Here is a 24,955-nt window from a genome sequence, read left to right as displayed (position 1 = left end):
TGATGAGTGGTGGAAACAATAGTGGAAGTAGAGTATAGCTTTTTAAAAGGGTGAAATTTAATGCAGAGAAGTGTGAGTGATATGTTTTGGTAGGAAGAACAAAGAGAGGCGATATGAACTAAAGGGTACAGATAGACATGGGGGTATATGCACAAATCGTTGAAAGTGGCAGGGCAGGTTGAGGAAGTGGTTAAAAAGGCATATGAGATCCTGGGTTTTATAAATAGAGGCATAGAATACAAAAGCAAAGAAGTTATGATGAACCTTTATAAAACACTGGTTTGGCCTCAACTGGAGTATTGTGTCCAATTTTATGAGAATGGTTCCAGGGATGAGGGACTTCAATTCTATGGATAGATTGGAGAAGCTGGGGTTAAGAGGAAGTTGAGAGGAGATTTGATAGGAGTGTTCAAAATTATGAGGGGTCTAGACAGAGCAGATAGAGAGAAACTGTTTCCATTGGCAGAAGGGTTGAAAACTAGAGGACACAGATTTATGGTGATTGGCAAAAGAACCAAAGGAGACATGAAAAACGTTTTTACCCAGCGAGTGGTTACCATCTGGAATGTACTGCCTGAGACAGTAGTGGTGGCAGATTTAATCATGGTTTTCAAAAGGAAATGGATAAGCACCTGAAGGGAAAAAAAAATTTGCAGGGCTATCGGGAAAAGGCAGGGGAATAGGACTAGCTAAATTGCTCTTGCGGAGAGCCGGCACAGACTCGATAGGTTGAATGGCCTCTTTCTGAGCTGTAACAATCTATGATTCTATTCTATATGTTCTAAATATTTAAAACAGCAAATTAAAAGAATGTGAGGAAATGGGACTAAGCTGTTTCAGTGAGTCAGCATAGGTGCAATGGTCCAAATGGCTGCCTGCTGTGGTGTAAATGCCGATCAGTCTAGAAGCTAATTGATGCAAATTACTAACCTTTGAGAAATCCCAGAGTTGATGATGAATGAGTTATCTGGTCATCAATTATAGCATAGTTACAAATGATTTCTGGCAAAAGGAGATAACCGTCACCATAACTTAATGGAAATCCATTTAGTTGTAACTTGTTCAGAAGTGCAAATCTTATCAAAGATTTTAAAGATGTCAAAGTCAAGCCAATGAAAATAATTCACTAAAGTATTCAAAATATAGGGCTGAATTTTACTAGCCCTCTGGAGATGGGCTGTGAGGTGAGAGGGCTGGTAAAATAGCAGCTGAAGGCGTCAGGTGGGGAGTATGTCGTATTCCCGCCGCCACGGAACATTACCAGCAGCGGGAACCTTAGCGGCACAGCTGCCCACCAGGCAGCCACCTCTGCCAATTAAGTGCCATATTAAGGGCCACCTCACACCTCCGCTGGGTTTTTACTGCTGTCAGGAGGGGCTGCTGCCTCATGGGGAGACTGCCAGGTAAACCCTGGTGGCCTTTCAGTGTGTTCCTGGGGTTGGGGTGGGGGGGGTCTCCTTTACACTCCATGGCCCACCGAGGAGCCTGACAGCAGCAATGGCCGTCCCGCGGCTACAGTGCTGCTGCTGGAAGTTGCCACTTCTAACAGTGGTGCTGCTGAGGTTGCAGTGCTGCCAGGTCTCTGATTGGGCCTGAAGCACTAGGAGGTGGGCTGCCATCCTCAATTGGACAATGGTCCCAGCAGCGACCTCTTAATTGGCTGCCACCGATAAATTGCCACTCAATGTCCTGCGACCCACCCACGCCGTGCCTGGTCCCACTTTCATTCCCAGCATGGGGAACTACTCACCTTTCAATAAAATTCTGCCAATAGTTTCAAAGGAAGGTTACACTGGTAACAAGTTTACCAGTTTATTGGCTGTACCAAAAATAAGATAATGGAGATTGTAGGTTTGCCAATAACATCCAGGGTAATGCAAAGTAGTTTGAAGGGTAAGAGGCATTTTTTATTGATAGGATGAATCCAATCAAGCAGAAGGAAAGATGTACTTGGAGTAGAGAGATAACATTTGGAAAGGCCAAGTTAATAGGCAGACATCCTGAAGATGATGGGATGATGGCCTAAAGATCGGAGGTCTCTTTGGGAGCACATCTAATTTTCTCTTAAATTCATTTATACTGCCTGCTTCAATTGACTCTGAAAATATTACTGAAACTGATGATAGTGGCTAAGGCGAAAGCTTATAAAACAGGCTAGCCCAGGAGGACTGTTGTTTTTCAGCTGTTTATAGGTTAATTATGTAGCAGCTGCGCACAGAAGAGGAAAATGTACGTTAAGCTGCACAAGTCCAAGGTGCCAGAAGTTGCTGTCAGTTTAACCCAGTAAAAAAGCAAGAGCTGATAGTCTTGCCATTACTACTACCACAAAGTCTGAGCCATTATCATATATTTTTCTGTACATTATTGAAAAGATATTGTTCAGTTCTCACATTTGAGTGTGAAATGCCGAATATACATTGCCCTCTAATTTTCTCCCCTTTTCCTTCCTCTCCTGAAGATGATGATCAAGCTAATTTTTAAAAAAATGCTTGCTTGTGCAGGGATATTAAGGTTACCTTTTGTGCCTGTAACATTTTATGGTTGAGAACAACTAACTCAGCATGAAGCAAGGCGTAATCAATGACCTTGCTGGTCTATGCTGTTCAGTACCTTATCATGCAGTCTTTTTATTCACTGATTCTTGAGTAGAGCTTAACATAGTTTTAATATAGCAATTTACATTTTTGATCAAAACAATTAAGCATAAATACTTGTGATAAAAAACTGAAATAAAGCAACATGAAGGAATTAATAAATATGTTTTCACATAATATATAGTTTTAACATAATAAAGACAAAACAGCGAGGTTTGTTACATTTAGTTTACTGGGTGAAATGCAAGGGTTTCTGTGTAAATGTAGCTATTGGGACTTTGCACATGTTTCTAAATTTGATATGCTTTTGATGTCATATCACCTAGAAGCAATACTTTAATAAAGGATTACGAAAATACCCAACAGAAACATGGGCCGGAATTTCACATCCACTGTGGGAGTGGGCTGGAAGGGGTGGGGGGGGAACGTAAAATTGAGTGGGAGGTGGGAGAGTGGGGGTGCCGTTCCCATCGCCTTCTCAGCCCTGCTGCAATTTTATGGGCAGAGGAAGCGACAAATGGCCTGCCCACCCAAGCAAATTAAGGTCCTGACGTGGCCAATTATTGACGGATGGCTTAGCACTTCAGGAGGCTGCCCAGTGAAACCTGCTGGCCTCCTTGCGGGCTGGTAGGGGGGCCTCCTCCTGTTTGGGCACACTGTGCCCCACAGAGGGCCCCCCTAGCGGCACATGCCACCCCCACTGGAGCGCCTCTCTCCCACCTCTAAACCGACCCACCCTGTCTCACGGGTGCCCAGCCGATTGTCCCCGATGAGGCCCCACACACTTACCTCAATTCTGGGGTCTCCTCCATTGCTGCTGCTCTTGCTGGGAGCAGTGGCCACTACTGGGACTGAAGAGCTGCTGGCCCACTGATTGGCTGGCAGCTCTTGGAAGTGGAACCCCCTGCCTCAGAGGGGCAGCAGTCCCGTCTGAGGCCAGTTAAGGGCCTGGGCCATATAAAATCATGGTGTGGCTTCCAGGCCTGGTGGTGGCAGGCTCGCCCCATACTTTTTGGCCAGTGGGCGGGGCCTCTGCCCCAACTTAAAATTCCAGCTATAATGAACATTACTTTACAGCCTGCTGAGTATTTCCAGCACTTTTTGTTTTTATTTCAGATTTCCAGCATCTGCAGTATTTTGCTTTTATTATAATACTTTACAGTCGTTCAGCATGAAATTCAAGTAAAAGTACTTTCTAAAATTAAACTTAATCCTTTGTATATATTGTACTCATGTTTTTCCTAAAAACAAATTTATCTTTTTTTAGAATGGTAAAGATTCCCCAGACTATGGTCTTAGCAAATCATATACTTCTTCTGGAACCATAATTGGAGTGGATTTACGAAGAGGAAGGAGACGTTTCTCTGGGAATCTTCAATTGCCGCCATTGGCTTGGAGGCAGGGGGAAAGAGCAAAGACACCAGAAAGGGATAGCATACCAAGACCTACTACTTTGCCATTGCGAGTACCTCCAAGGATAGCTATTACACCTGTGGACCAAGATTGGTAAGTCTGGAACTGTTTTTAGGATATGGAATTGCACTATAGAGTGTTTTTGTATGTGTAAACAATAATTAAGCTATTTTTGGCTGACTTGGTGGAGCAGGGAGGGGTTGAATGCCAAATGTGGTTAACTTGGCCGGAAGAATTATGAGCTGGGAACTGTGGAATGCTGACATACCTAGTCCAAAGGCCGTACTGTAGACTTGCAAGTCAAACTTCAGATACCTCAATGTTAGAATATGCTATATTACAACTTTTATCATTCCATCATCTGCTCCAAGAAAGGATGAGTGGGACACATGACTTATTAAGTCCATTCTGAATGCAGAGAAGGGGTGGGAGTTTGATAACCACTGCTCTAACCAGGAGTTCATCCTTTGTATGAAGAAAAGCTTCCTGATATTGGTCCTAAATGTGCTCTTTACTAGTTTGAACCCATGTCCTCTTTGTGTACTTTCACAAAATAGCTTAAAGAAATTTTCAGGATTTGCTTTTTCCATAATGTTTTCCATATTACATGCCTCTGTAAAAATCACCTATCAGATTTCTCCTTTCAATGCTGAAGAGCCCAGTTTTCTCCAATCTTTCCTGAAAGCGCGGACCTTTGACACTGCAGATCAGCCTTGTGGCCCTTCTCCACAGTGCCTCATGTGCTTTTATGATTCCCGTATGTCTTGACAACCAAAACTGGATGCATTTCTTGAGGTGAGTAATTTGAGACATGATGCTTGTTAAGTGTAGTATGCTTGGGAGGAACAGATGATTTTGGACCCATGATTTCCAAAGCTTTCCATCACTTGGATTTTCTTTGCCTCATGTCTGATCTGTTGTAAACTAATTGAGAGATTAATTGCTATGGTTAGTCAACAACTCCATTATCATTGTATATTGCAACTACAAGGATGGTAGAATGCAAACTAAAAAAGGCTTGGATTTATAGAGCACCTTTCAATGACCTCAGGACATCCCTAAACCCTCTACAAGCTTTGAAATGTTAGCCTAGATTTGGTGCTGCGGTCTCTGGAGTGGGAGTTGAACCCACAATCTTCTGACTCAGAAATGAGAGTGCTACTAATAAGCCACTGCTCTCCCTCCTTAGATGGACTGTGATCTTTTTAGTCGAGCAATTCCTATGTCCCTATGTAGGGTCTGACCAGGGCACCTTACAGTTTATCATGACTTCCTCTGACATATTTCTACTGTTTTGGCACAGGAGCAAAGGAGTTAAACATTTGATTGACTTTATTAATCTCTGTTCTGCATTGGTCAGACCTGTTGATTGTCAAACATGACCAGTTTGTAGTGAGACTTTGAATAAGCATTGTTGGGGCAAGCCAATGCACCCTCTCGCCCACACTCCCAACCTGATATAATTCCTGTATCTGTTGTTTTCTATCCTTGAGCCAGTTTCTCAACCATTCCTAATATTAGCCTTGAATCCCCAAAGCTTTGACCTTAACTGATAGGCTTTGTGTGGAACATTGTCAATTGCCTTTTGGAACAGACAGTAGGAAATTTTAGTCTAATTATTTTATGGACCTGACGAGTCCTGAAACAGAAACTTGCTCAGTGTTGTCCTGTTTTACCAACAGAGGTACTGCTGGTGAATTATGGGAAATAACTTCTTCTTTATGCAAAGCTAAATAATTTATTTAAAACTAAGTTGCCACTGTAAATTCTACAGACACAGGAAAGTATATTCGTGTGAATACATTTAAGGTGAAAAATAAAATTACAAATGCTGGGAATCTGAAATAAAACAGGAAATTCTGGGAATACTTGGTAAGCGATCCGCATCTGAAATCATAAAATACGGAATAACTTTTGGGTGGCAACCTGCTGTTTGTTTTCAACGTGATTTTTGATATGAATGTATTTGCTCCCTCTAGTGGTAGTACTGTGTGTTGCAAATAGGAATAAGCCTATTCCAATGTGTATTACCTTACATTTATTGGTATCTACATCTGGCATTCCTTACTTCATCTGTTTAATTGCTCAAGATCTCTTTTGAATGTGATGTCTCTTTGCTACAATAGTTATCATAACGGGCGGTGCAGTGGTTAGCACCGCAGCTTCACAGCTCCAGCGACCCGGGTTCAATTCTGGGGACTGCCTGTGTGGAGTTTGCAAGTTCTCCCTGTGTCTGTGTGGGTTTTTGCCGGGTGCTCAGGTTTGCTCCCACAGCCAAAGACTTGCAGGGTTGGTAGGTAAATTGGCCATTATAAAAATTGCCCCTAGTATAGGTAGATGGTAGGGAAATATAGGGACAGGTGGGGATGTGGTAGGAATATGGGATTAGTGTAGGATTAGTATAAATGGGACAACATCAAGATGGCTCCTGGGCTGGAAGCTCCCTTGCTGTTCAACTCTATCCATGGCCATCTGCTCCCATCCCTAACGTTTTCTCCCCCAATCTGCCCTCTTAAACTGTTTAAATTCCCCTGGCTCTTTAAATCAGTTCATTTTAGCCCTATCTAAAAGTTAACAGTTAGTTTTAGTGTATGTTACCTGGGCCCACTGCCCTCCCCCAGCCACACCTGCTCTTTGTTTTCTCAATGAAATTGATCCGGATGAAACTGACGAGAACAGCTGCCGATACTTTAATCTCCGATCCTGCTGTCTTCACAGTCCAGAGTGTCTGCAGCCACGGCATGCGGTAAGTCCATTGAGGTGAAAAGGAGCTGCGGGACCCGAGAGAAGTCCTGTGAAAAGGTGCCCCGAACACCCAAAACATCCACGAGCGGCCCCCCCGGCCGCAACTTCAAAGCGCCCGCGGGAGATGGCTCGGAGAGCATCTGCAGCGCACTGTCGGCAATGCTGCATGCCTTTATTTAAACCACTGCAAAAAAAAAACCCTTAGCAAATGTAATCACCTCGAAGTCTGCCAAATGATGCTTCACCTCCCGAAGGACGTAGATGAACTTTCCGGACGTCGATGGTGGGCACTGAGGAAATGGCTTATTACCTGCACCAGATTCCACCCCCCCTCCCCCCCCCTTTACCCCCCTTCCACCCCCCCCCACCCCCGTCCCCTTCCCTGCTCCACCCTCTCAGCTCACCCCCTCACAACCCCGTCCCAGCCCGCCCCCCCCCCGCACCATCTTCACCCCGCACCCCCTTCCCCTGCACCCCCCCCCCCCCCACCCCCTCCCTCTACCCCTCCCCCTTGCATCCCCTCCTCCCACCGGCACCATCCTACACCTGTGTAGGGGCCCCAACAACCCCACTGCCTTGTGGGCGTCTCGGGAGAGACCAAGGCTAAGGGAGTAAACCCTAACAGAAAATCCGGAGCGGAACCCCGTAGGCGGTCATGTGTCACCTTTGGCATGTTTCCGGCAGTTCCTGCAGCCATACTGGTGCCAAACGTCGTGTCCTGCACTCCTTTGGACCCCACCAGAAAGGCCGAGAGGGGGGTTTTGACGACTGGGCAACTCTCAACCTCCATAAATTTGCCCAGGCATGCGCCATGGAGAGGTCACTCCATAGTTGCCTCACAGCGACTAAAACACCACTGACCACCTCCAGGCGCGTATCCATTGTCTCTCGAGATAAGGAGGCCCAAAAGAAAGAAAGATGTTACCTGGGCCCACTGCCCTCCCCCAGCCACACCTGCTCTTTGTTTTCTCAATGAAATTGATCCGGATGAAACTGACGAGAACAGCTGCCGATACTTTAATCTCCGATCCTGCTGTCTTCACAGTCCAGAGTGTCTGCAGCCACGGCATGCGGTAAGTCCATTGAGGTGAAAAGGAGCTGCGGGACCCGAGAGAAGTCCTGTGAAAAGGTGCCCCGAACACCCAAAACATCCACGAGCGGCCCCCCCGGCCGCAACTTCAAAGCGCCCGCGGGAGATGGCTCGGAGAGCATCTGCAGCGCACTGTCGGCAATGCTGCATGCCTTTATTTAAACCACTGCAAAAAAAAAACCCTTAGCAAATGTAATCACCTCGAAGTCTGCCAAATGATGCTTCACCTCCCGAAGGACGTAGATGAACTTTCCGGACGTCGATGGTGGGCACTGAGGAAATGGCTTATTACCTGCACCAGATTCCACCCCCCCTCCCCCCCCCTTTACCCCCCTTCCACCCCCCCCCACCCCCGTCCCCTTCCCTGCTCCACCCTCTCAGCTCACCCCCTCACAACCCCGTCCCAGCCCGCCCCCCCCCCCGCACCATCTTCACCCCGCACCCCCTTCCCCTGCACCCCCCCCACCCCCTCCCTCTACCCCTCCCCCTTGCATCCCCCTCCTCCCACCGGCACCATCCTACACCTGTGTAGGGGCCCCAACAACCCCACTGCCTTGTGGGCGTCTCGGGAGAGACCAAGGCTAAGGGAGTAAACCCTAACAGAAAATCCGGAGCGGAACCCCGTAGGCGGTCATGTGTCACCTTTGGCATGTTTCCGGCAGTTCCTGCAGCCATACTGGTGCCAAACGTCGTGTCCTGCACTCCTTTGGACCCCACCAGAAAGGCCGAGAGGGGGGTTTTGACGACTGGGCAACTCTCAACCTCCATAAATTTGCCCAGGCATGCGCCATGGAGAGGTCACTCCATAGTTGCCTCACAGCGACTGAAACAACACGGAAGGCAGCAGTTACGGGTTATAAGTCCAGATTAATTGGCGTAGAAACTGGGCGCCACGGGTTGCCTTTGTCGGTGGGAGAGGTCATTGCACCTCACTGGACAGCTACCGCCCGCCTCAAACCGGGCAGCCCCCGGTCAATAAGGTTCTGTCCCGCCACAGTCTGCCTGCTTCAATGGGTGCTTGGAGCTCAGGGTCATTGTCCGAAAGGTGGACTGATACACCGCACCAAACAACATGAAAAAAGGAAAGAAGGTACCAGCCCTTCGCTTTGCAAGCTGGAACGTCAGAACTATGTGTCCTGGCCTGTCGGAAGACCTTACACAAATCAACGATTCTCGGAAGACCGCCATCATTAACAACGAGCTCAGTAGACTCAATGTGGACATTGCAGCACTTCAGGAGACTCGCCTCCCCGCGAGTGGCTCTCTAGCAGAGCAAGACTACACCTTCTTCTGGCAGGGCAGGGATCCTGAAGAACCAAGACAGCATGGAGTGGGCTTCGCCATCAGAAACTCCTTGCTCAGCATGATAGAGCCTCCCTCAAATGGCTCGGAACGCATACTGTCCATCCGACTGCTCACCACCTCTGGTCCAGTACACCTACTCAGCATCTATGCTCCAACACTCTGTTCCGCACCTGAAGCTAAAGACCAGTTCTATGAACAACTCCATGACATCATTAGCAGCATCCCCAACACCGAACACCTATTCCTGCTGGGGGACTTTAATGCCAGGGTTGGGGCCGACCATGACTCATGGCCCTCCTGCCTTGGGCGCTATGGCGTTGGAAGGATGAATGAGAACGGGCAGAGACTGCTTGAGTTGTGTACCTATCATAACCTCTGCATCACCAACTCGTTCTTTCACACTAAACCCTGTCACCAGGTTTCATGGAGGCACCCAAGATCACGTCGTTGGCACCAGCTAGACCTCATTGTCACAAGGCGAGCCGCCTTAAACAGTGTTCAAATCACACGCAGCTTCCACAGTGCGGACTGCGACACCGACCACTCCCTGGTGTGCAGCAAGGTTAGACTCAGACCAAAGAAGTTGCATCATTCCAAGCAGAAGGGCCACCCGCGCATCAACACGAGCAGAATTTCTCACCCACAGCTGTTACAAAAATTTCTAAATTCACTTGTAACAGCCCTTCAAAACACTCCCACAGGGGATGCTGAGACCAAGTGGGCCCACATCAGAGACGCCATCTATGAGTCAGCTTTGACCACCTACGGCAAAAGTGCGAAGAGAAATGCAGACTGGTTTCAATCTCATAATGAAGAGCTGGAACCTGTCATAGCCGCTAAGCGCATTGCACTTTTGAACTACAAGAAAGCCCCCAGCGATTTAACATCCGCAGCACTTAAAGCAGCCAGAAGTACTGCACAAAGAACAGCTAGGCGTTGCGCAAACGACTACTGGCAACACCTATGCAGCCATATTCAGCTGGCCTCAGACACCGGAAACATCAGAGGAATGTATGATGGCATGAAGAGAGCTCTTGGGCCAACCATCAAGAAGATCACCCCCCTCAAATCTAAATCGGGGGACATAATCACTGACCAACGCAAACAGATGGACCGCTGGGTTGAGCACTACCTAGAACTGTACTCCAGGGAGAATGCTGTCACTGAGACTGCCCTCAATGCAGCCCAGCCTCTACCAGTCATGGATGAGCTGGACATACAGCCAACCAAATCGGAACTCAGTGATGCCATTGATTCCCAGGCCAGCGGAAAAGCCCCTGGGAAGGACAGCATTACCCCTGAAATAATCAAGAGTGCCAAGCCTGCTATACTCTCAGCACTACATGAACTGCTATGCCTGTGCTGGGACGAGGGAGCAGTACCCCAGGACATGCGCGATGCCAACATCATCACCCTCTATAAAAACAAAGGTGACCGCGGTGACTGCAACAACTACCGTGGAATCTCCCTGCTCAGCATAGTGGGGAAAGTCTTTGCTCGAGTCGCTCTGAACAGGCTTCAGAAGCTGGCCGAGCGCGTCTACCCTGAGGCACAGTGTGGCTTTCGTGCAGAGAGATCGACTATTGACATGCTGTTCTCCCTTCGTCAGATACAGGAGAAATGCCGTGAACAACAGATGCCCCTCTACATTGCTTTCATTGATCTCACCAAAGCCTTTGACCTCGTCAGCAGACGTGGTCTCTTCAGACTACTAGAAAAGATCGGATGTCCACCAAAGCTACTAAGTATCATCACCTCATTCCATGACAATATGAAAGGCACAATTCAACATGGTGGCTCCTCATCAGAGCCCTTTCCTATCCTGAGTGGTGTGAAACAGGGCTGTGTTCTCGCACCCACACTTTTTGGGATTTTCTTCTCCCTGCTGCTTTCACATGCGTTCAAATCCTCTGAAGAAGGAATTTTCCTCCACACAAGATCAGGGGGCAGGTTGTTCAACCTTGCCCGTCTAAGAGCGAAGTCCAAAGTACGGAAAGTCCTCATCAGAGAACTCCTCTTTGCTGACGATGCTGCTTTAACATCTCACACTGAAGAATGCCTGCAGAGTCTCATCGACAGGTTTGCGTCTGCCTGCAATGAATTTGGCCTAACCATCAGCCTCAAGAAAACGAACATCATGGGGCAGGATGTCAGAAATGCTCCATCCATCAATATTGGCGACCACGCTCTGGAAGTGGTTCAAGAGTTCACCTACCTAGGCTCAACTATCACCAGTAACCTGTCTCTAGATGCAGAAATCAACAAGCGCATGGGTAAGGCTTCCACTGCTATGTTCAGACTGGCCAAGAGAGTGTGGGAAAATGGCGCACTGACACGGAACACAAAAGTCCGAGTGTATCAGGCCTGTGTCCTCAGTACCTTGCTCTACGGCAGCGAGGCCTGGACAACGTATGCCAGCCAAGAGCGACGTCTCAATTCATTCCATCTTCGCTGCCTTCGGAGAATACTTGGCATCAGGTGGCAGGACTATATCTCCAACACAGAAGTCCTTGAAGCGGCCAACATCCCCAGCTTATACACACTACTGAGTCAGCGGCGCTTGAGATGGCTTGGCCATGTGAGCCGCATGGAAGATGGCAGGATCCCCAAAGACACATTGTACAGCGAGCTCGCCACTGGTATCAGACCCACCGGCCGTCCATGTCTCCGTTATAAAGACGTCTGCAAACGCGACATGAAATCGTGTGACATTGATCACAAGTCGTGGGAGTCAGTTGCCAGCATTCGCCAGAGCTGGCGGGCAGCCATAAAGACAGGGCTAAATTGTGGCGAGTCGAAGAGACTTAGTAGTTGGCAGGAAAAAAGACAGAGGCGCAAGGGGAGAGCCAACTGTGCAACAGCCCCAACAAACAAATTTCTCTGCAGCACCTGTGGAAGAGCCTGTCACTCCAGAATTGGCCTTTATAGCCACTCCAGGCGCTGCTTCACAAACCACTGACCACCTCCAGGCGCGTATCCATTGTCTCTCGAGATAAGGAGGCCCAAAAGAGTATAAATGGGTGGTTGATGGTCGGCACAGACTTGGTGGGCCGAAGGGCCTGTTTCAGTGCTGTATCTCTAAATAAAAATAAAATAAAATAATCTGTCCACAGACATCCAAGGCCATTTCTGTCACTTTGTTCCCACAACTATCTTCTTAAGTGGCAGCGGTGGTACATGAAATGTGTGAGGAAGATTGACCTCTATGCAATTCCACACTACCATTTCTATAGGTGAGCATTGCAGCTTACCTTCAAGGAAGTGCAGCCAAGCTTATTAAAGTGAAGCACCTGCACACTTCTGACACTGATTGTCCCACCTAAGGAGCTGAATTTTGTTAGCGTACCATAGGTTGCGATGGCACATTTTGAAATCGGTGGTCAGCTCGCATGCAGCGACCATCACTGAGCCCCCATGATAGTTCACGCGGGGGCTCATTTAAATGGAGGGGGTGGAAAGGCCCATCCCGATGACTTAGAGGGGGCGGCCACTCCATCCCCGGCATCGGCGTCCGGTGCCACTGCGCGAGCATCGGCGCCTTGAAGCCCTGCAGTAACATTTTAACTTTTAAAGGGACGTTCATTTGAAATTTGTGTTAAAAACTAAATAAAAGCTGGAATCCCCTCTCTCACCACCCTAATGTTTGTTTTTGGGCCGATCCCATCCAAAATAAACTTAATTCCCAACCCAAACATTCCCTCCTGAACCTCGTTACCTTTGCCCTTAAAACCCTTCCCACCATCCCCCCAGCCAATGGAGTAAGTTTTCTCCATTTGCGCCCCCCCCCACCCCCACTGACCTGATAATTAAACTGTTCCCCGCTCCCTGAATGGGGATCAGAAGGCACGGGACGTCCGGCTATCGGCTGGAATATTGACGTGGGACAGCTACCTGGTCCAGCTAAGTTATTTATCATGTATTTGCAAAAGTTTTATTAGGCAAATGAAGGTCCCGTCGCTTGTCAGGGGGTGGGCGGGGTGGCTGTGCCGAGGCTTCACCGCTGCCGGTAAAATGTCGGTTTGGGGGGGGCCATCTCGGCATTGGGGATCGTGGCGGGTCTCTTCTGGAAGAGTTTTCTGGGCCCGCTGCCACGACTCCCGATGCCGGAGGCCTCATAGAATTCAGCCCATTGTAAAATGTATTGAGACTCTAACCCGACAAACTTCGGAGGCAATTTACATAATTCCTGGATCAAATGGCTCAAAAAAATTGCATAATAATGGAAGAAAAATCCTGTCTTTGGTCTGTGGTATTCCATATGTCTGTTACCTTACATGGCGCTAATAAAAAGCAGCTGCAGTAGATTTGTTGTATTCGGAAACAGGATTAGGCCTTCACCTAGGAAAGAAGCTAATATGAGCATTGCATTGACCTTATTGCTTTCCTGTGATAATTTAATTAAAAACTTCATTGTTAAGTGAATCAACATTGAAAGAATTATACTACGACATGATAGATTCCAAAATCCTGGTGTGGTTTAATGTTTACCTAAGTTTGAGATTCATACTTTAAACCAGAATCTTCCCATTTCAAGCACCCAGTGTCAGTATGAGGCACTGCCAAATGCAGAGTTAAACACCCCTTCCTCTCCCTGAATAATGTATTTTACTCCCAACTTAAAGAAAATTCCCCGAACACCAGTAACATTTCCTTTCCATACAAGCCAGAAGTGAAAAATGCAGTCATGCAATAGATTTTGTAAAGTGATCACTACAGTGTAGGGGAAGATACAAAGATACTTGTAGTTCTATCCAGAAGGGTGAAGCTATTCTGTCATTCACTTTTTCAGGCAATATTGTTAAGGAGCAGGGATTCATTTTTGTAGTTTACATGAACCAGCTTCATTTATAGCCTTTGTGCTCAAGGGAAGCTTCTGCCGATTCGATACACCAACAATGAACATAGAAAGGCAAAGTATAGTTACAAGTACAGTATTTTTTTCACCACCTTTATCTTCTTTCATATCCTGAAGGTATTGACTCTGCTCCATGTGCACAGTAGTTGCTGTCACATATCTCTGTTAAGTGCTCATTATTCACGTATAAGCCTAGACAGCGGATGACGACAGGCTATTTGAGAGTGGGGCATCACAGACAAACCAAGTTTGGGCTTTTTATCGAACAAAAATTGTATTTCTTTTCCCAGTTGTAGTTCTATCTTTTCTTGTTCCCTTTCCTTTTCAATTTCTATATTGAACCTATGATCATAAATTACTAGATTTTCTACCTTACCATTTTTGAGAAATGCAGATTGCTGTTTTCTTTTGTTTCACTATATCTTAAAAGAATGTTGAATGATGTATTGATGCCTTACTTTATTTTAATTGGCAGTAAATGTGAAGCCACCAGAGAAACTGAACCATATCATTGGTCCTACGGTAGTGTTTTACTATGTAAGACGTGAATGATAAGAAGTCAATGATTGTATTTCAAGGATACACAGGAATTAACTCCCATAATAGTGTGGATAAACTAGAACAGGATGTTTTTTTAAAAAAAGTTGATTACTATTTGCTAGATTATTTTTGCAACTAGATCTGCCCTAGAAATGATAATCAGTGATGAGTTTTAATTAGTTTTTTTATATAACAGTACAATTCATTTGGATGTTGTGGTTTACTGGCACATGCATGACAGACTGTAATTTGGTCATAGGTTTGGAGGCAGGACAAGTCATTGCATGTTGCTAAAATATTATGGTTCTATATGCAGATATTTAAAAAATATCAAGTGGCACCAATCATCAGAACATTCTCACGTAAATGCTGTTTTAATCCACTTTTACATGATTTACAGGTTTTTTTTACCTCTACTGCTTAAATATGTAGTCAGAATTGTAATGATAGCCATTTACAATAGGTGGCAGCAATTAATGTGCCTTTTCGTTACACAGACAGAGTCCTGATTTTCTCAGAGAGAATTTGGGAGGGCTAATACCCTGAGCATGGTTGGAGCAAGACTTCAGCCTTCAGTTCCGACCCCATTGTGATCCTGACCCAGTAACCCATGTCAGGGTTGTTCACCAATTCTGCGCGGGTTCCCAACAAGATCCTGGAAAGCAAGCGGGAGCCATCACTGCCAGGAGGAAGCTGAGGACATCTGGTATAGCACCAGAAAGGGAGGATCCCAATTTAAATGCAGCTGCAGAGTCCTAATAGCCTGTAGAGTCTTATTACTTTAATATCACTTTTGGACCTCAGACAAAGAAAAGTTGAGAAGAAATTTTGCAGAACCTTCCCTCGGAGCATTAAGTAAATAATGTATATTCCATGCAGGTTGAGAATTGCATCTAGTCTGTGGAAGGAATAGGCTTGATGTGCCAGTGGTCGAGAGCAGGCTGTTTTAGATCTGGTAATGTGTAATGACACAGGATTAATAAATGACCTCAGAGTAAAGGATCCTCTAGATAATAGTGATCAAAATATGATCGAATTTCACATTTAGATTGAGGGTGAGAAGTTTGGGTCTGCAACTAGTGTCATCAACTTCAATAAAGGCAATTACCAAGGTATGAAGACAGAGTTGGTTAAAGTGGACTGGGAAAATAAGTTAAAAGGTAAGACAGTAGAGAAGCAGTGGAAGATATTTAAGGAGAAGTTTCATAATTCGCAACAAAGATATATTCCATTGAGAAAGAAAGACTGTCTGAGAAAGATGCAACATCTGTGGCTAACTAAAGAAGTTAAGGATGGCTTCAAATTTAAAGACAAGCATACAATACATTATATGTGTTAGTCCCTTAGAGGATGAGACTGGGGAATTAATAATTGGAAATGAAGAAATGGCACAGACTTTGAACAAGTATTTTGTATCTGTCTTCATAGTAGAAGACACAAAAAGCCTCCCAAGAATAGCAGAAAATCAAGACGCAAAAGGGAGCGAGTGGGGGGGTGGCAGTAGTCGAAGGGCTTTCCTCTTTTCCCTCGCCTTGTTTGACCACAATAGGTTTAAGTCTTTCCTAAAGTGGATGTACTGGCCAATTCAGTAGATGTTTGATTACTTACTTGCTATGATCATAACAAGAACCAATCGGGCAGGTTTTTTTGAGTTAACAAAGAAAGAGGTTAACTTTATTGTACCTAAACCGAACTAATAAAATAATAAGCAACGTGCCAACTTTCACGCACACACACACTTTGGAGGTTTACAAACACACAAATAGGTGAGAGAGTGGGGAAAGGTAATTAGTTGAGTTAGGGTCCCTAAAAAAGGTATGCAGTCTGTGGCATTTGCTGATTCAGTTGGCTTCTAGCTGAATTCAGTGTCCTTAGGCTTTTAGTTTGAAGAGGTAGATGACTGGTTCAGTGAGTCTCTTGGAGATAACAATGCGGATGATTTCTTCTAACGGGGTTTCTGATTGCAGCCAGTGTATGCAAAGGTGATCATTCCACAAGCAGGATTGGTAAGCTTTCAATCCGGAGTGGAAAGAGAGAGAGAGGGAGGGACTCCCACTGAGGATCTGCACATGTCAAAGTCCAAAAGCTTCTCCTCTGCTGCAGAGAAAACACCAGTTTAAAACCATAGCTGGGGAGGGGCTTGTCACATGACAGTCACTCAGTGATTCAAACATAGCATTTAGCAGTATTTCTTCTTTTTGCTAAAAGAAAGAGAACAAACAGTTCCCTTAAACTTCCTGGGTCTTGTTTCTTGCTGGAAAATTATCAGACATTTTGTCTCTCTCCTCACAAATATTGCAGTGTAGGATGCAGTGTAGCAAACTAGGTAATCACCTTAAACTGAAAAGATGACTTTACTGGCAGCTTGTCTTTTTTAATGTCTTTTTAAAAAAATATAAATTCAGATCTCCAGCCAGTGGATTAAAGAAAATTATCATTCAACAAAACACATTGGTGTAACAGGAACTTAAAACAATCACTATTACTAGAGAAAAAGTACGAGGAAAACCAATGAGACTAAAGGCTGACGAGTCCGCATCCGAGGGTCTTAAAAGGGGGAGGGTTCAGTTGCATGGAAAAACAGGAAGTTAAAGGAGAAGGTAGGAGTGCAGGTTTGTGGTGAGGCTGATTGTTACCAAACTACAAGAAGTATACTGGTTAAACCAGAAGAGAGAAATAATAAACAGGCGAATAAAGCATCAGTGCTGAGGGAGAGGTTAGGGGGTATAGCCCAAATAAGAGTTCTATATACAAATGCACGGAATGTAAGAAATAAACTAGATGAACTGCAGGCGCAAATTCAAATGGAAGATTATGATGTGGTGGCCATTGCGGAGACGTGGCTGCAGGGTGGTCGGGACTGGGAACTAAATATGCCTGGTTATAAAGTATACAGGAGGGACAGGGAAAATGGCAGAGAGGGTGGAGTAGCCTTACTGATTAGAAATAATATCACTTCATTGGTGAGGGAGGATATAATGAGGGGAAAGCATCCAGTGGAGACCTTATGGGTGGAACTGAGGAACAGAAAAGGATCTAAAACTGTAATGGTGTTGTGTATAGACCTCCTGGTAGCAGTTCTGAGGTGTTAGATTGTATAAATGCACAAATTAGGCAAATGTGTAACAAAGGCAGAGAAGTATTGATGGGGGATTTTAACTTACACATAGATTGGGAGGGGCAGACTAGTACCTGTCAGAAAGGTAGTGAATTTCTGGAATGTGTCCGGGATAGTTTCCTACAGCAATATGTCCTAGGTGTAACAAGGTGTCAGGCAATATTAGATTTAGTTATGAGTAATGAGCCAAATTTAATTAGTAGCCTAACTGTACGTGAACATTTATCAAATAGTGATCACAACATGATCAAATTCAAGGTAGCGTTTGAAAGTGAAAAGCACGAATCAGCTACTAGAATTTTACAAGCAAAATACTGCAGATGCTGGAAATCTGAAATAAAAACAAGAAATGCTGGAACCACTCAGCAGGTCTGGCAGCATCTGTGGAGAGAGAAGCAGAGTTAACGTTTCAGGTCAGTGACCCTTCTTCAGAACTGGCAAATATTAGAAATGTAAAAGGTTATAAGCAAGTAAAGTGGGAGTGGGGCAAGAGATAACAAAGGAGAAGGTGTAGATAGGACAAGGTCACAGAATAGCTGACCAGAAGGTCATGGAGCAAAGATATGTTAATGGTGTGTTGAAAGACAAAACATTAGTACAAGAAAGGGTGTTAACGGACTGAAAATTGAACAGCCACAAGTACAAACATGAAAAAAACAGTGGGTAAACTGAACAAACTAAAATGAAATAAAATAAAATAAACACAAAAAAAAATTTTAAAAGGAAAAAGAAAAACATAACTAAAAATTAAAGTAAAATGGGGGGCCCGTCATGCTCTGAAATTATTGAACTCAATGTTCAGTTTGGCAGGCTGTAGTGTACCTAATCGGTAAATGAGATGCTGTTCCTCGAGCTTGCATTGATGTTGCGTTGACTGTAAGAGACTGTAAACTAAGGTAGAAGCCCATGGAGTTGAGGGAAATTTATTGACATGTTTAGAAAGTTGGTAGGCAACAGAAAGTGGAGATATTGGATAAGTACTCCGATTGGCAGGATGTAACTAGTGGTGTCCCGCAGGGATCTGTGTTGGGGCCTCAATTAATCACATTATTCATTAACGACTTGGATGATGGCATAGTAAGTCATATATCCAAATTTGCTGATGATACAAAGTTAGGCGGCATTGTAGACAGTCTCGATGATAGCATAAAATTGCAAAGAGATATTGACAGACTAGGTGGGTGGGCAAAACTATGCGAGATGGATTTCAATGCGGGCAAGTGTGAGGTTATCCATTTTGGACCAAAAAAGGATAGAGCAGGATACTTTCTAAGTGGGAAGAGGTTACGTACAGTGGATGTCCAAAGAGTCTTGGGGGTTCAGGTGCATAGATCTTTAAAATGCCACGAGCAAGTGCAGAAAATAATCAAAAAGGCTAATGGAATGCTAGCCTTTATATCCAGAGGATTGGAGTATAAAGACACAGAGGTTATGCTGCAGCTGTACAAAACCCTGGTTAGATCCCACTCAGTGTACTGTGAGCAGTTCTGGGCACCACACCTTAGGGAGGATATATTGGCCTTGGAGGGAGTGGAACGTAGGTTTACAAGAATGATACCTGGACTACAGGGGTTAAGTTACGAGGAGAGATTACACAAATTAGGCCTGTTTTCGCCAGAATTTAGAAGGTTAAGGGGTGATTGGATTGAAATCTTCAAGATGTTAACAGGAAAAGACAGGCTAGATAAAGATAAACTATTTCCACTGGTTGGAGATTCTAAAACTAGGGGGCATAGTCTAAAAATTAGGGTCAGACCGTTCAGGAGAGATGTTAGGAAGCACTTCTTCACGCAAAGGGTGGTCGAGGTTTGGAACTGTCTCCCACAAACAGCAGTTGAAGCTAGATCAGTTGTTAATTTTAAATCTGAGATAGATTTTTGTTAAGCAAAGATATTAAGGGATATGGGCCAAAGGCAGGTATATGGAGTTAGGCCGCGGATCAGCCATGATCTCATTGAATGGTGGGACAGGCTCGAGGGGCTGAATGGCCTACTCCTGTTCCTATCTTCCTATGTTCCTATAAAATAAGTGGCTGCAGAGATAGTGGATGCATTGGTTGTAATCTTCCAAAATTCCCTAGATTCTGAAAAGATCCCAGCAGATTGGAAAACCGCAAATGTAACACCTCTATTCAAGAAAGGCGGGGGGGTGGGGGGCGGGTAGCTGGCAGCGACAGAATGCTGGAAACCAGTTAGCCTAACATTTGTCATTGGAAAATGCTAGAATCCATTATTAAGGAAGTAGTAGCAGGGCATTTAGAATATCATAATGCAATCAGGCAGAGTCAACATGGTTTTATGAAAGGGAAATTATGTTTGACAGATTTATTAGAGTTATTTGAGGATGTAACAAGCAGGGTGGATAAAGGGAACCAGTAGATGTAGTGTATTTAGATTTCCAAAAGGCATTTAATAAGGTGCCACATAAGAGGTTGCTGGACAAGATAAGAGTTCATGATGTTGGGGGTAATACATTAGCCTGGATAGAGGATTGGCTAACTAACAGGAAACAGAGTCGGGATAAATGGGGCATTTTCAGGTTGGCAAACTGTAACTAGTGGAGTGCCACAGGGATCAGTGCAGAGGCCTCAAATATTTGCAATCTATATTAATGACTTGGATGAAGGGACCAACTGTATTGTAGCCAAATTTGCGAATGATGCAAAGTTAGGTAGGAAAGCACGTGGATGGAGGAAAATGTGGGAAAATGTGAGGTTGTCCACTTTGGCTGGAAGAATAAAGAAGAATATTATTTTCATGGAGACTGCAGAATGCTGCAGTGCAGAGGGATCTGGGTGTCCTTGTACATGAATCACAAAATACTAGCATGCAGATGCAGCAAGTAATTAGGAAGGCAAATGGAATGTTGGCATTTATTGCAAGGGGGACGGTTTTGCTACAACTGTGCAGGGCATTGGTGAGACTGTGTAGAGTTTTCATCTCCTTAAGGAGGGACATACTTGCATTGGAAGCAATTCAGAAAAGGTTCACTAGGATGAAGTGGTTGTCTTATGAGGAAAGGTTGTGCAGATTGCACATATACTCATTGAAGTTTAGAAGAATGAGAGGTGATCTTATTGAAACATATAAGTTTGTGATGGGGCTTGACAGGGTAGATGCTGACAGGATGTTTCCCTTTATGGGGGAATCTAGAACTAGGGTGTACAAAATAAGAGCTTTCCTTTTAAGATGGAGATGAGGAATTTCTTCTCTCAGAAGTTTGTTAATCTTTGGAATTCTCATCCTCAGAGAGCAGTGGAGTTTGGGTCTTTGAATATATTCAAGGCTGTGTTAGACAGATTTTTGATATACAAGGAAGTTAAGGTTTATGGGGGGGTAGGCAAGAAAGTGAAGTTAAGGCCACAATCAGATCAGCCATGATCTTATTGAATGGCGGAGCAGATTTGAGGGGCTGAATGGCCTACTCCTGCTCCAATTTCCTATGTTCTTATGTTTTACCACGTTTGTTGCACTGCATCAAATATTCCCAGTCTGAGCAATAATGTTACCTTAAACCCCTCACCACCAAATTTATTTCACTTTCATCCATTAGCAAAAGAAGTGCAATCTCTCCTCTTCAGAAATAGAAAGAAATTGCATTTATACAGTAATAAAAACAGAAAATGCTGGCATCTGGCAGCATCTGTGGAGAGAGAAACAGAGTTAACGTTTTAGGTATGTGACCTTAGATCAGATTTTCTGTTTTTATTTCAGATTTCCAGCATCCGCAGTATTTTGTTTGTGCATTTATTCATAGCCTCAGGACATCCCAAAAGGCTTTAAATGAATTATTTTTTGAAGGGCAGCCACAGTTGTAATGAAGGAAAATGAAAAGTGGACAGATGGTATACCAGGTGGGAAATCTGATCTCCCAGTTTACCACTCAAACAGCAAAACTGAAAGTTATCCTCAGATGAGTCTAGATGGCACGCAATGGGGTCAGTTTGACTTCTGTCATCTGGCTCTAACAGAGCAGTTACAGTATAAAAATGGGATCAGTAGCCTTGCCAGATTGTTAACACTAACTAAGAGGCCACCGAGATTTTGAAAGGTGCCTACTAATGGGAACTTGAAGTGCATGCCTGTCTCAGGTAGTAGGCCCCTTAAAATATGCACATTGGCATTCTAGGGTGATGTAACTAAAGAGGTCCAGCCAAGAAATGCTTGGAATTATTTCTATAAGGCTAGGAGGAGCAAGAATGCTCCTCTGGGATCCACAATAATAATCTGAGCCACTGTTGCCCTGGGCACCACACCGTCTGTGATCACGTCCACCTCCCTGCCGTACCTATCTATCTGGCAGCCGGAGTGGCATAATATTGAGAGGTTTCCATTTGGCAAATTGCATCGTGATGGCTGTTTGGTGTCCTGCAGCTTGCTGATACTTCAACATCATGACTGACATCATGGAAATGGATGATGCCAGTTGGTCAACCAAAAGTTAAAATGAACTCCAGCTGTTGGAAGAGAAAAATTGAGTGGAAATCCAATTTTAAGGGATTGGGTCAATTAAAAGGCAGTTCCCCATTAGAGGCTCAAAAATTCAGAAGGCATTCTGGCAAGCCTCAAAAGAGACATTAACCCATTAACAGCCTTGCCAAAGCTGAAAGGGCAGAGCATTAAGAGGTGGCAGGCACAAATGAACGAAAAACAAATTGTAGATGAGTCTGCAGACAAGTGATGGAGCAACCAGCACTTTGCCACCTGTTTAACCGAACGTAGATATGATGCTGAATGCAAGATGCATGTGGCACGAGATGCTTTCCATGCCACTCCATAGTAGCATCCCCATAGGTCAGCAATACAAGGAGGTGCATCTCATTTCATGTCTCAATTGCTGTTCCTGTAGCCCAGCGTTGCATCATAGCCACAGATATCCTACCGCAGATGGGACTACTGTTGTACTGCCTCTCTGCTGACCCAGACTCTGAGAAGGTAGAGCTTGCAGAAATGGTTGGTGACAGCTTCACGATGTGGCCAAACAGACAATGATGGTATTTGATAAACTTGGCATGTCTTCTTTCATGAGGTGCCAAATAAATTGTGACACGTGATAGGCGTGCTTCGGCAGAGACATCCAGTATAACAATTAGTCGAGTCTTCTAACAATACCAGGAACCTGCTGGTGAAGACTCATTTGGTAAGTGGGCCTCCATCAATAATGTATCTGCCAAAGCAAGCTTATTTAATGTTTGTTTGCTGATGTCGGTGCCTGTGAGAGGCCATGGAACATTGCTTAAGCAGCCTGACCTGCGTGATATCTCTCAGACATTCTCCTCTTCTAAGCACATTAGTCTGGATGACTCCCATTGGGAAATCCAGAGGTGCCAGTATTGCTGCTGGGGCAACAAAAGATGATTAAGAACAGCTATCAGACAGGCTTATGAAAGCCCAACTGCCAATGGGGTCGGGGGTATGAACAAAAGCAGACCATAAATAGTCTTATAAAAATTACGTTATAATTCCTTAACATTTAAATCTAGTCTGAGCTAACTGTCCTACCAGTCCTAGATGGCACTTTGACTCCACACACTGCGGAATCACAATACACACATGAAGCTCCTGTCTGCTTCAGGTTGAAGTTTTCACCTCCCGGCCCAGACCCAAACAGATCAGAAAATACAATCGGGTTGAAAATAGGTAGAAATCATGCAGAACAGATTTCAGCCTAATAGAGTGTTTTGTTATTTTTTGTTATGTTTTTTGGTGGCATAACTAAGTTAACATTAGGCTACATTCTATGGTGCATGTGTATCTCCAATTTTAGCAAATAACATTTCAAAGAGAAATGGACAAAAATTAACTCTCCAATAACTCAGTGAATACATGCAGCACTAGAGTCATGCTGAGGCATGCAAAATAGGAAGGTCCCAGGGTTGATCCCTGGACTATGCTAAATTAAATAATTTCAGGATAGTGAAGAAGTGCTGCAGTTTGCCTTCGTGTCCTATGGCAAGGGTTCCCACTTTTGATTACTTGCCAATCATCACTACTGGAAAGAAAACACCTGAGAACAAGGTCAGGTTGAGAGATGACCAGTGTCTTACTTAACTGACAAAAAAGTGAAAATGTGCAAAAATCAGCAGGTTACCTTGACAAGGCTGCCTGTGATGGAGGTGGGGGTTGCATGCCAAGTGATCATATGCTGTTGCTGTCGGAGAGGAATCACGTGTCACATTATTTATGCCATTTACAGAGAGTAAAGGACTGGATGATATCAAAAATCCCTGAGGGACTGAAAAGGGTGAGTTACTGACTGCAGTGAATTTTAAAAAAAAGCAAAAGCTACATATTTTGTTTATAACTTTGAAAACATTTTTAAAATATATATTATAATCTTGAACGCTCTATAAAAAACAATGTCAAGAATAATATTACATGAGCTAGTGAATGGCAATCACAGAAAGTGTCAGATTTGAGAAAGTGCTGAAACAAATCTTTGAATGTCTTGATTCTTAAAGTCATAATAAATAGCATTCACAGATAAGGGAAAACTGGACTCACAACAGCATACACGGCATTATTCTACAATACAGGTATCCATTGAATTCTGACTGGTAACCCTGTTACGTAGTTCGCTAGGCAGAGGATTAGAGAACAAATCTTAATTGTGACTAAATAGCAGAAAAAAATGAGATTTTAAAAAGGTCTTAAAAAATATAGGTGCGAGTTTAGTTCAAGTGCATATCCGGGGCAGGGGTCAAGGCGGTGAGAACAGCATGCACTCTGCCATACTGCATCCCAAAGGAGTTGGCATGAGGCCTGTGACATTTTTGTGGTTGAGAAAACATAATGGGCATGAAATTCATTTCAAATAGTGTTGCTTCTTGCAGAAAATAACATTGCCTTGAATATGTACTGGGGCAGCAGTGCCACTTGCTCTGCAACATGACCAGGACATGCAGAGGAGGCAGAGAGGGGAGCCTCTGCGAGGAGAGAGGAGAAGGAGGGCTTTCCTTAGAAGGCACCACTCCAGGATGGTCTGCCGAGCACACCGGTCCTATGTTTGCTTCACTGAGGAAGCCACGATGGAGTTTTGTCACCTCCTTAATGATGACCTGAAACTTCAAACCAGAGCAAGAACAGCCTTCCTTGTGGCTGTGAAGATCATCATAACCCTTTCTTTCCACACAATAGGATCCTACCAGGCAGGAGCTGGTGACATCAGCAATGCATCACAATTCACAGTCCACAGAAGTATCTTGGAGGTGACAGAGGCGTTTTACAGGAGGAAAGGGGACTTCATCCTCTTCTCCCTGAGGAGGGAAGACCAGGGTGAAAGGGGACACGGATTCA

The 24,955-nt window shown here is 44.6% G+C and overlaps 1 protein-coding gene across 1 annotated transcript in view; it reads left to right on the top strand.

Annotated features, from left to right (window-relative positions):
- The window catches only part of pde4ba (phosphodiesterase 4B, cAMP-specific a), an 832,714-nt gene that overhangs the window by 272,289 nt on the left and 535,470 nt on the right, over positions 1–24,955 (top strand). Inside the window, exon 3 of the mRNA XM_068037289.1 lies at positions 3,862–4,100. Within this exon, the coding sequence (XP_067893390.1) occupies positions 3,862–4,100 (239 nt within the window). The remainder of the gene's footprint in view (positions 1–3,861; positions 4,101–24,955) is intronic.

The sequence above is a fragment of the Heterodontus francisci genome, chromosome 8 (assembly GCF_036365525.1).
Source record: "Heterodontus francisci isolate sHetFra1 chromosome 8, sHetFra1.hap1, whole genome shotgun sequence".
NCBI lineage: Eukaryota > Metazoa > Chordata > Chondrichthyes > Heterodontiformes > Heterodontidae > Heterodontus > Heterodontus francisci.
The sequence above is the reverse complement of the archived record's forward strand: the minus strand, read 5'-3'. Positions and strand labels throughout refer to the sequence as shown.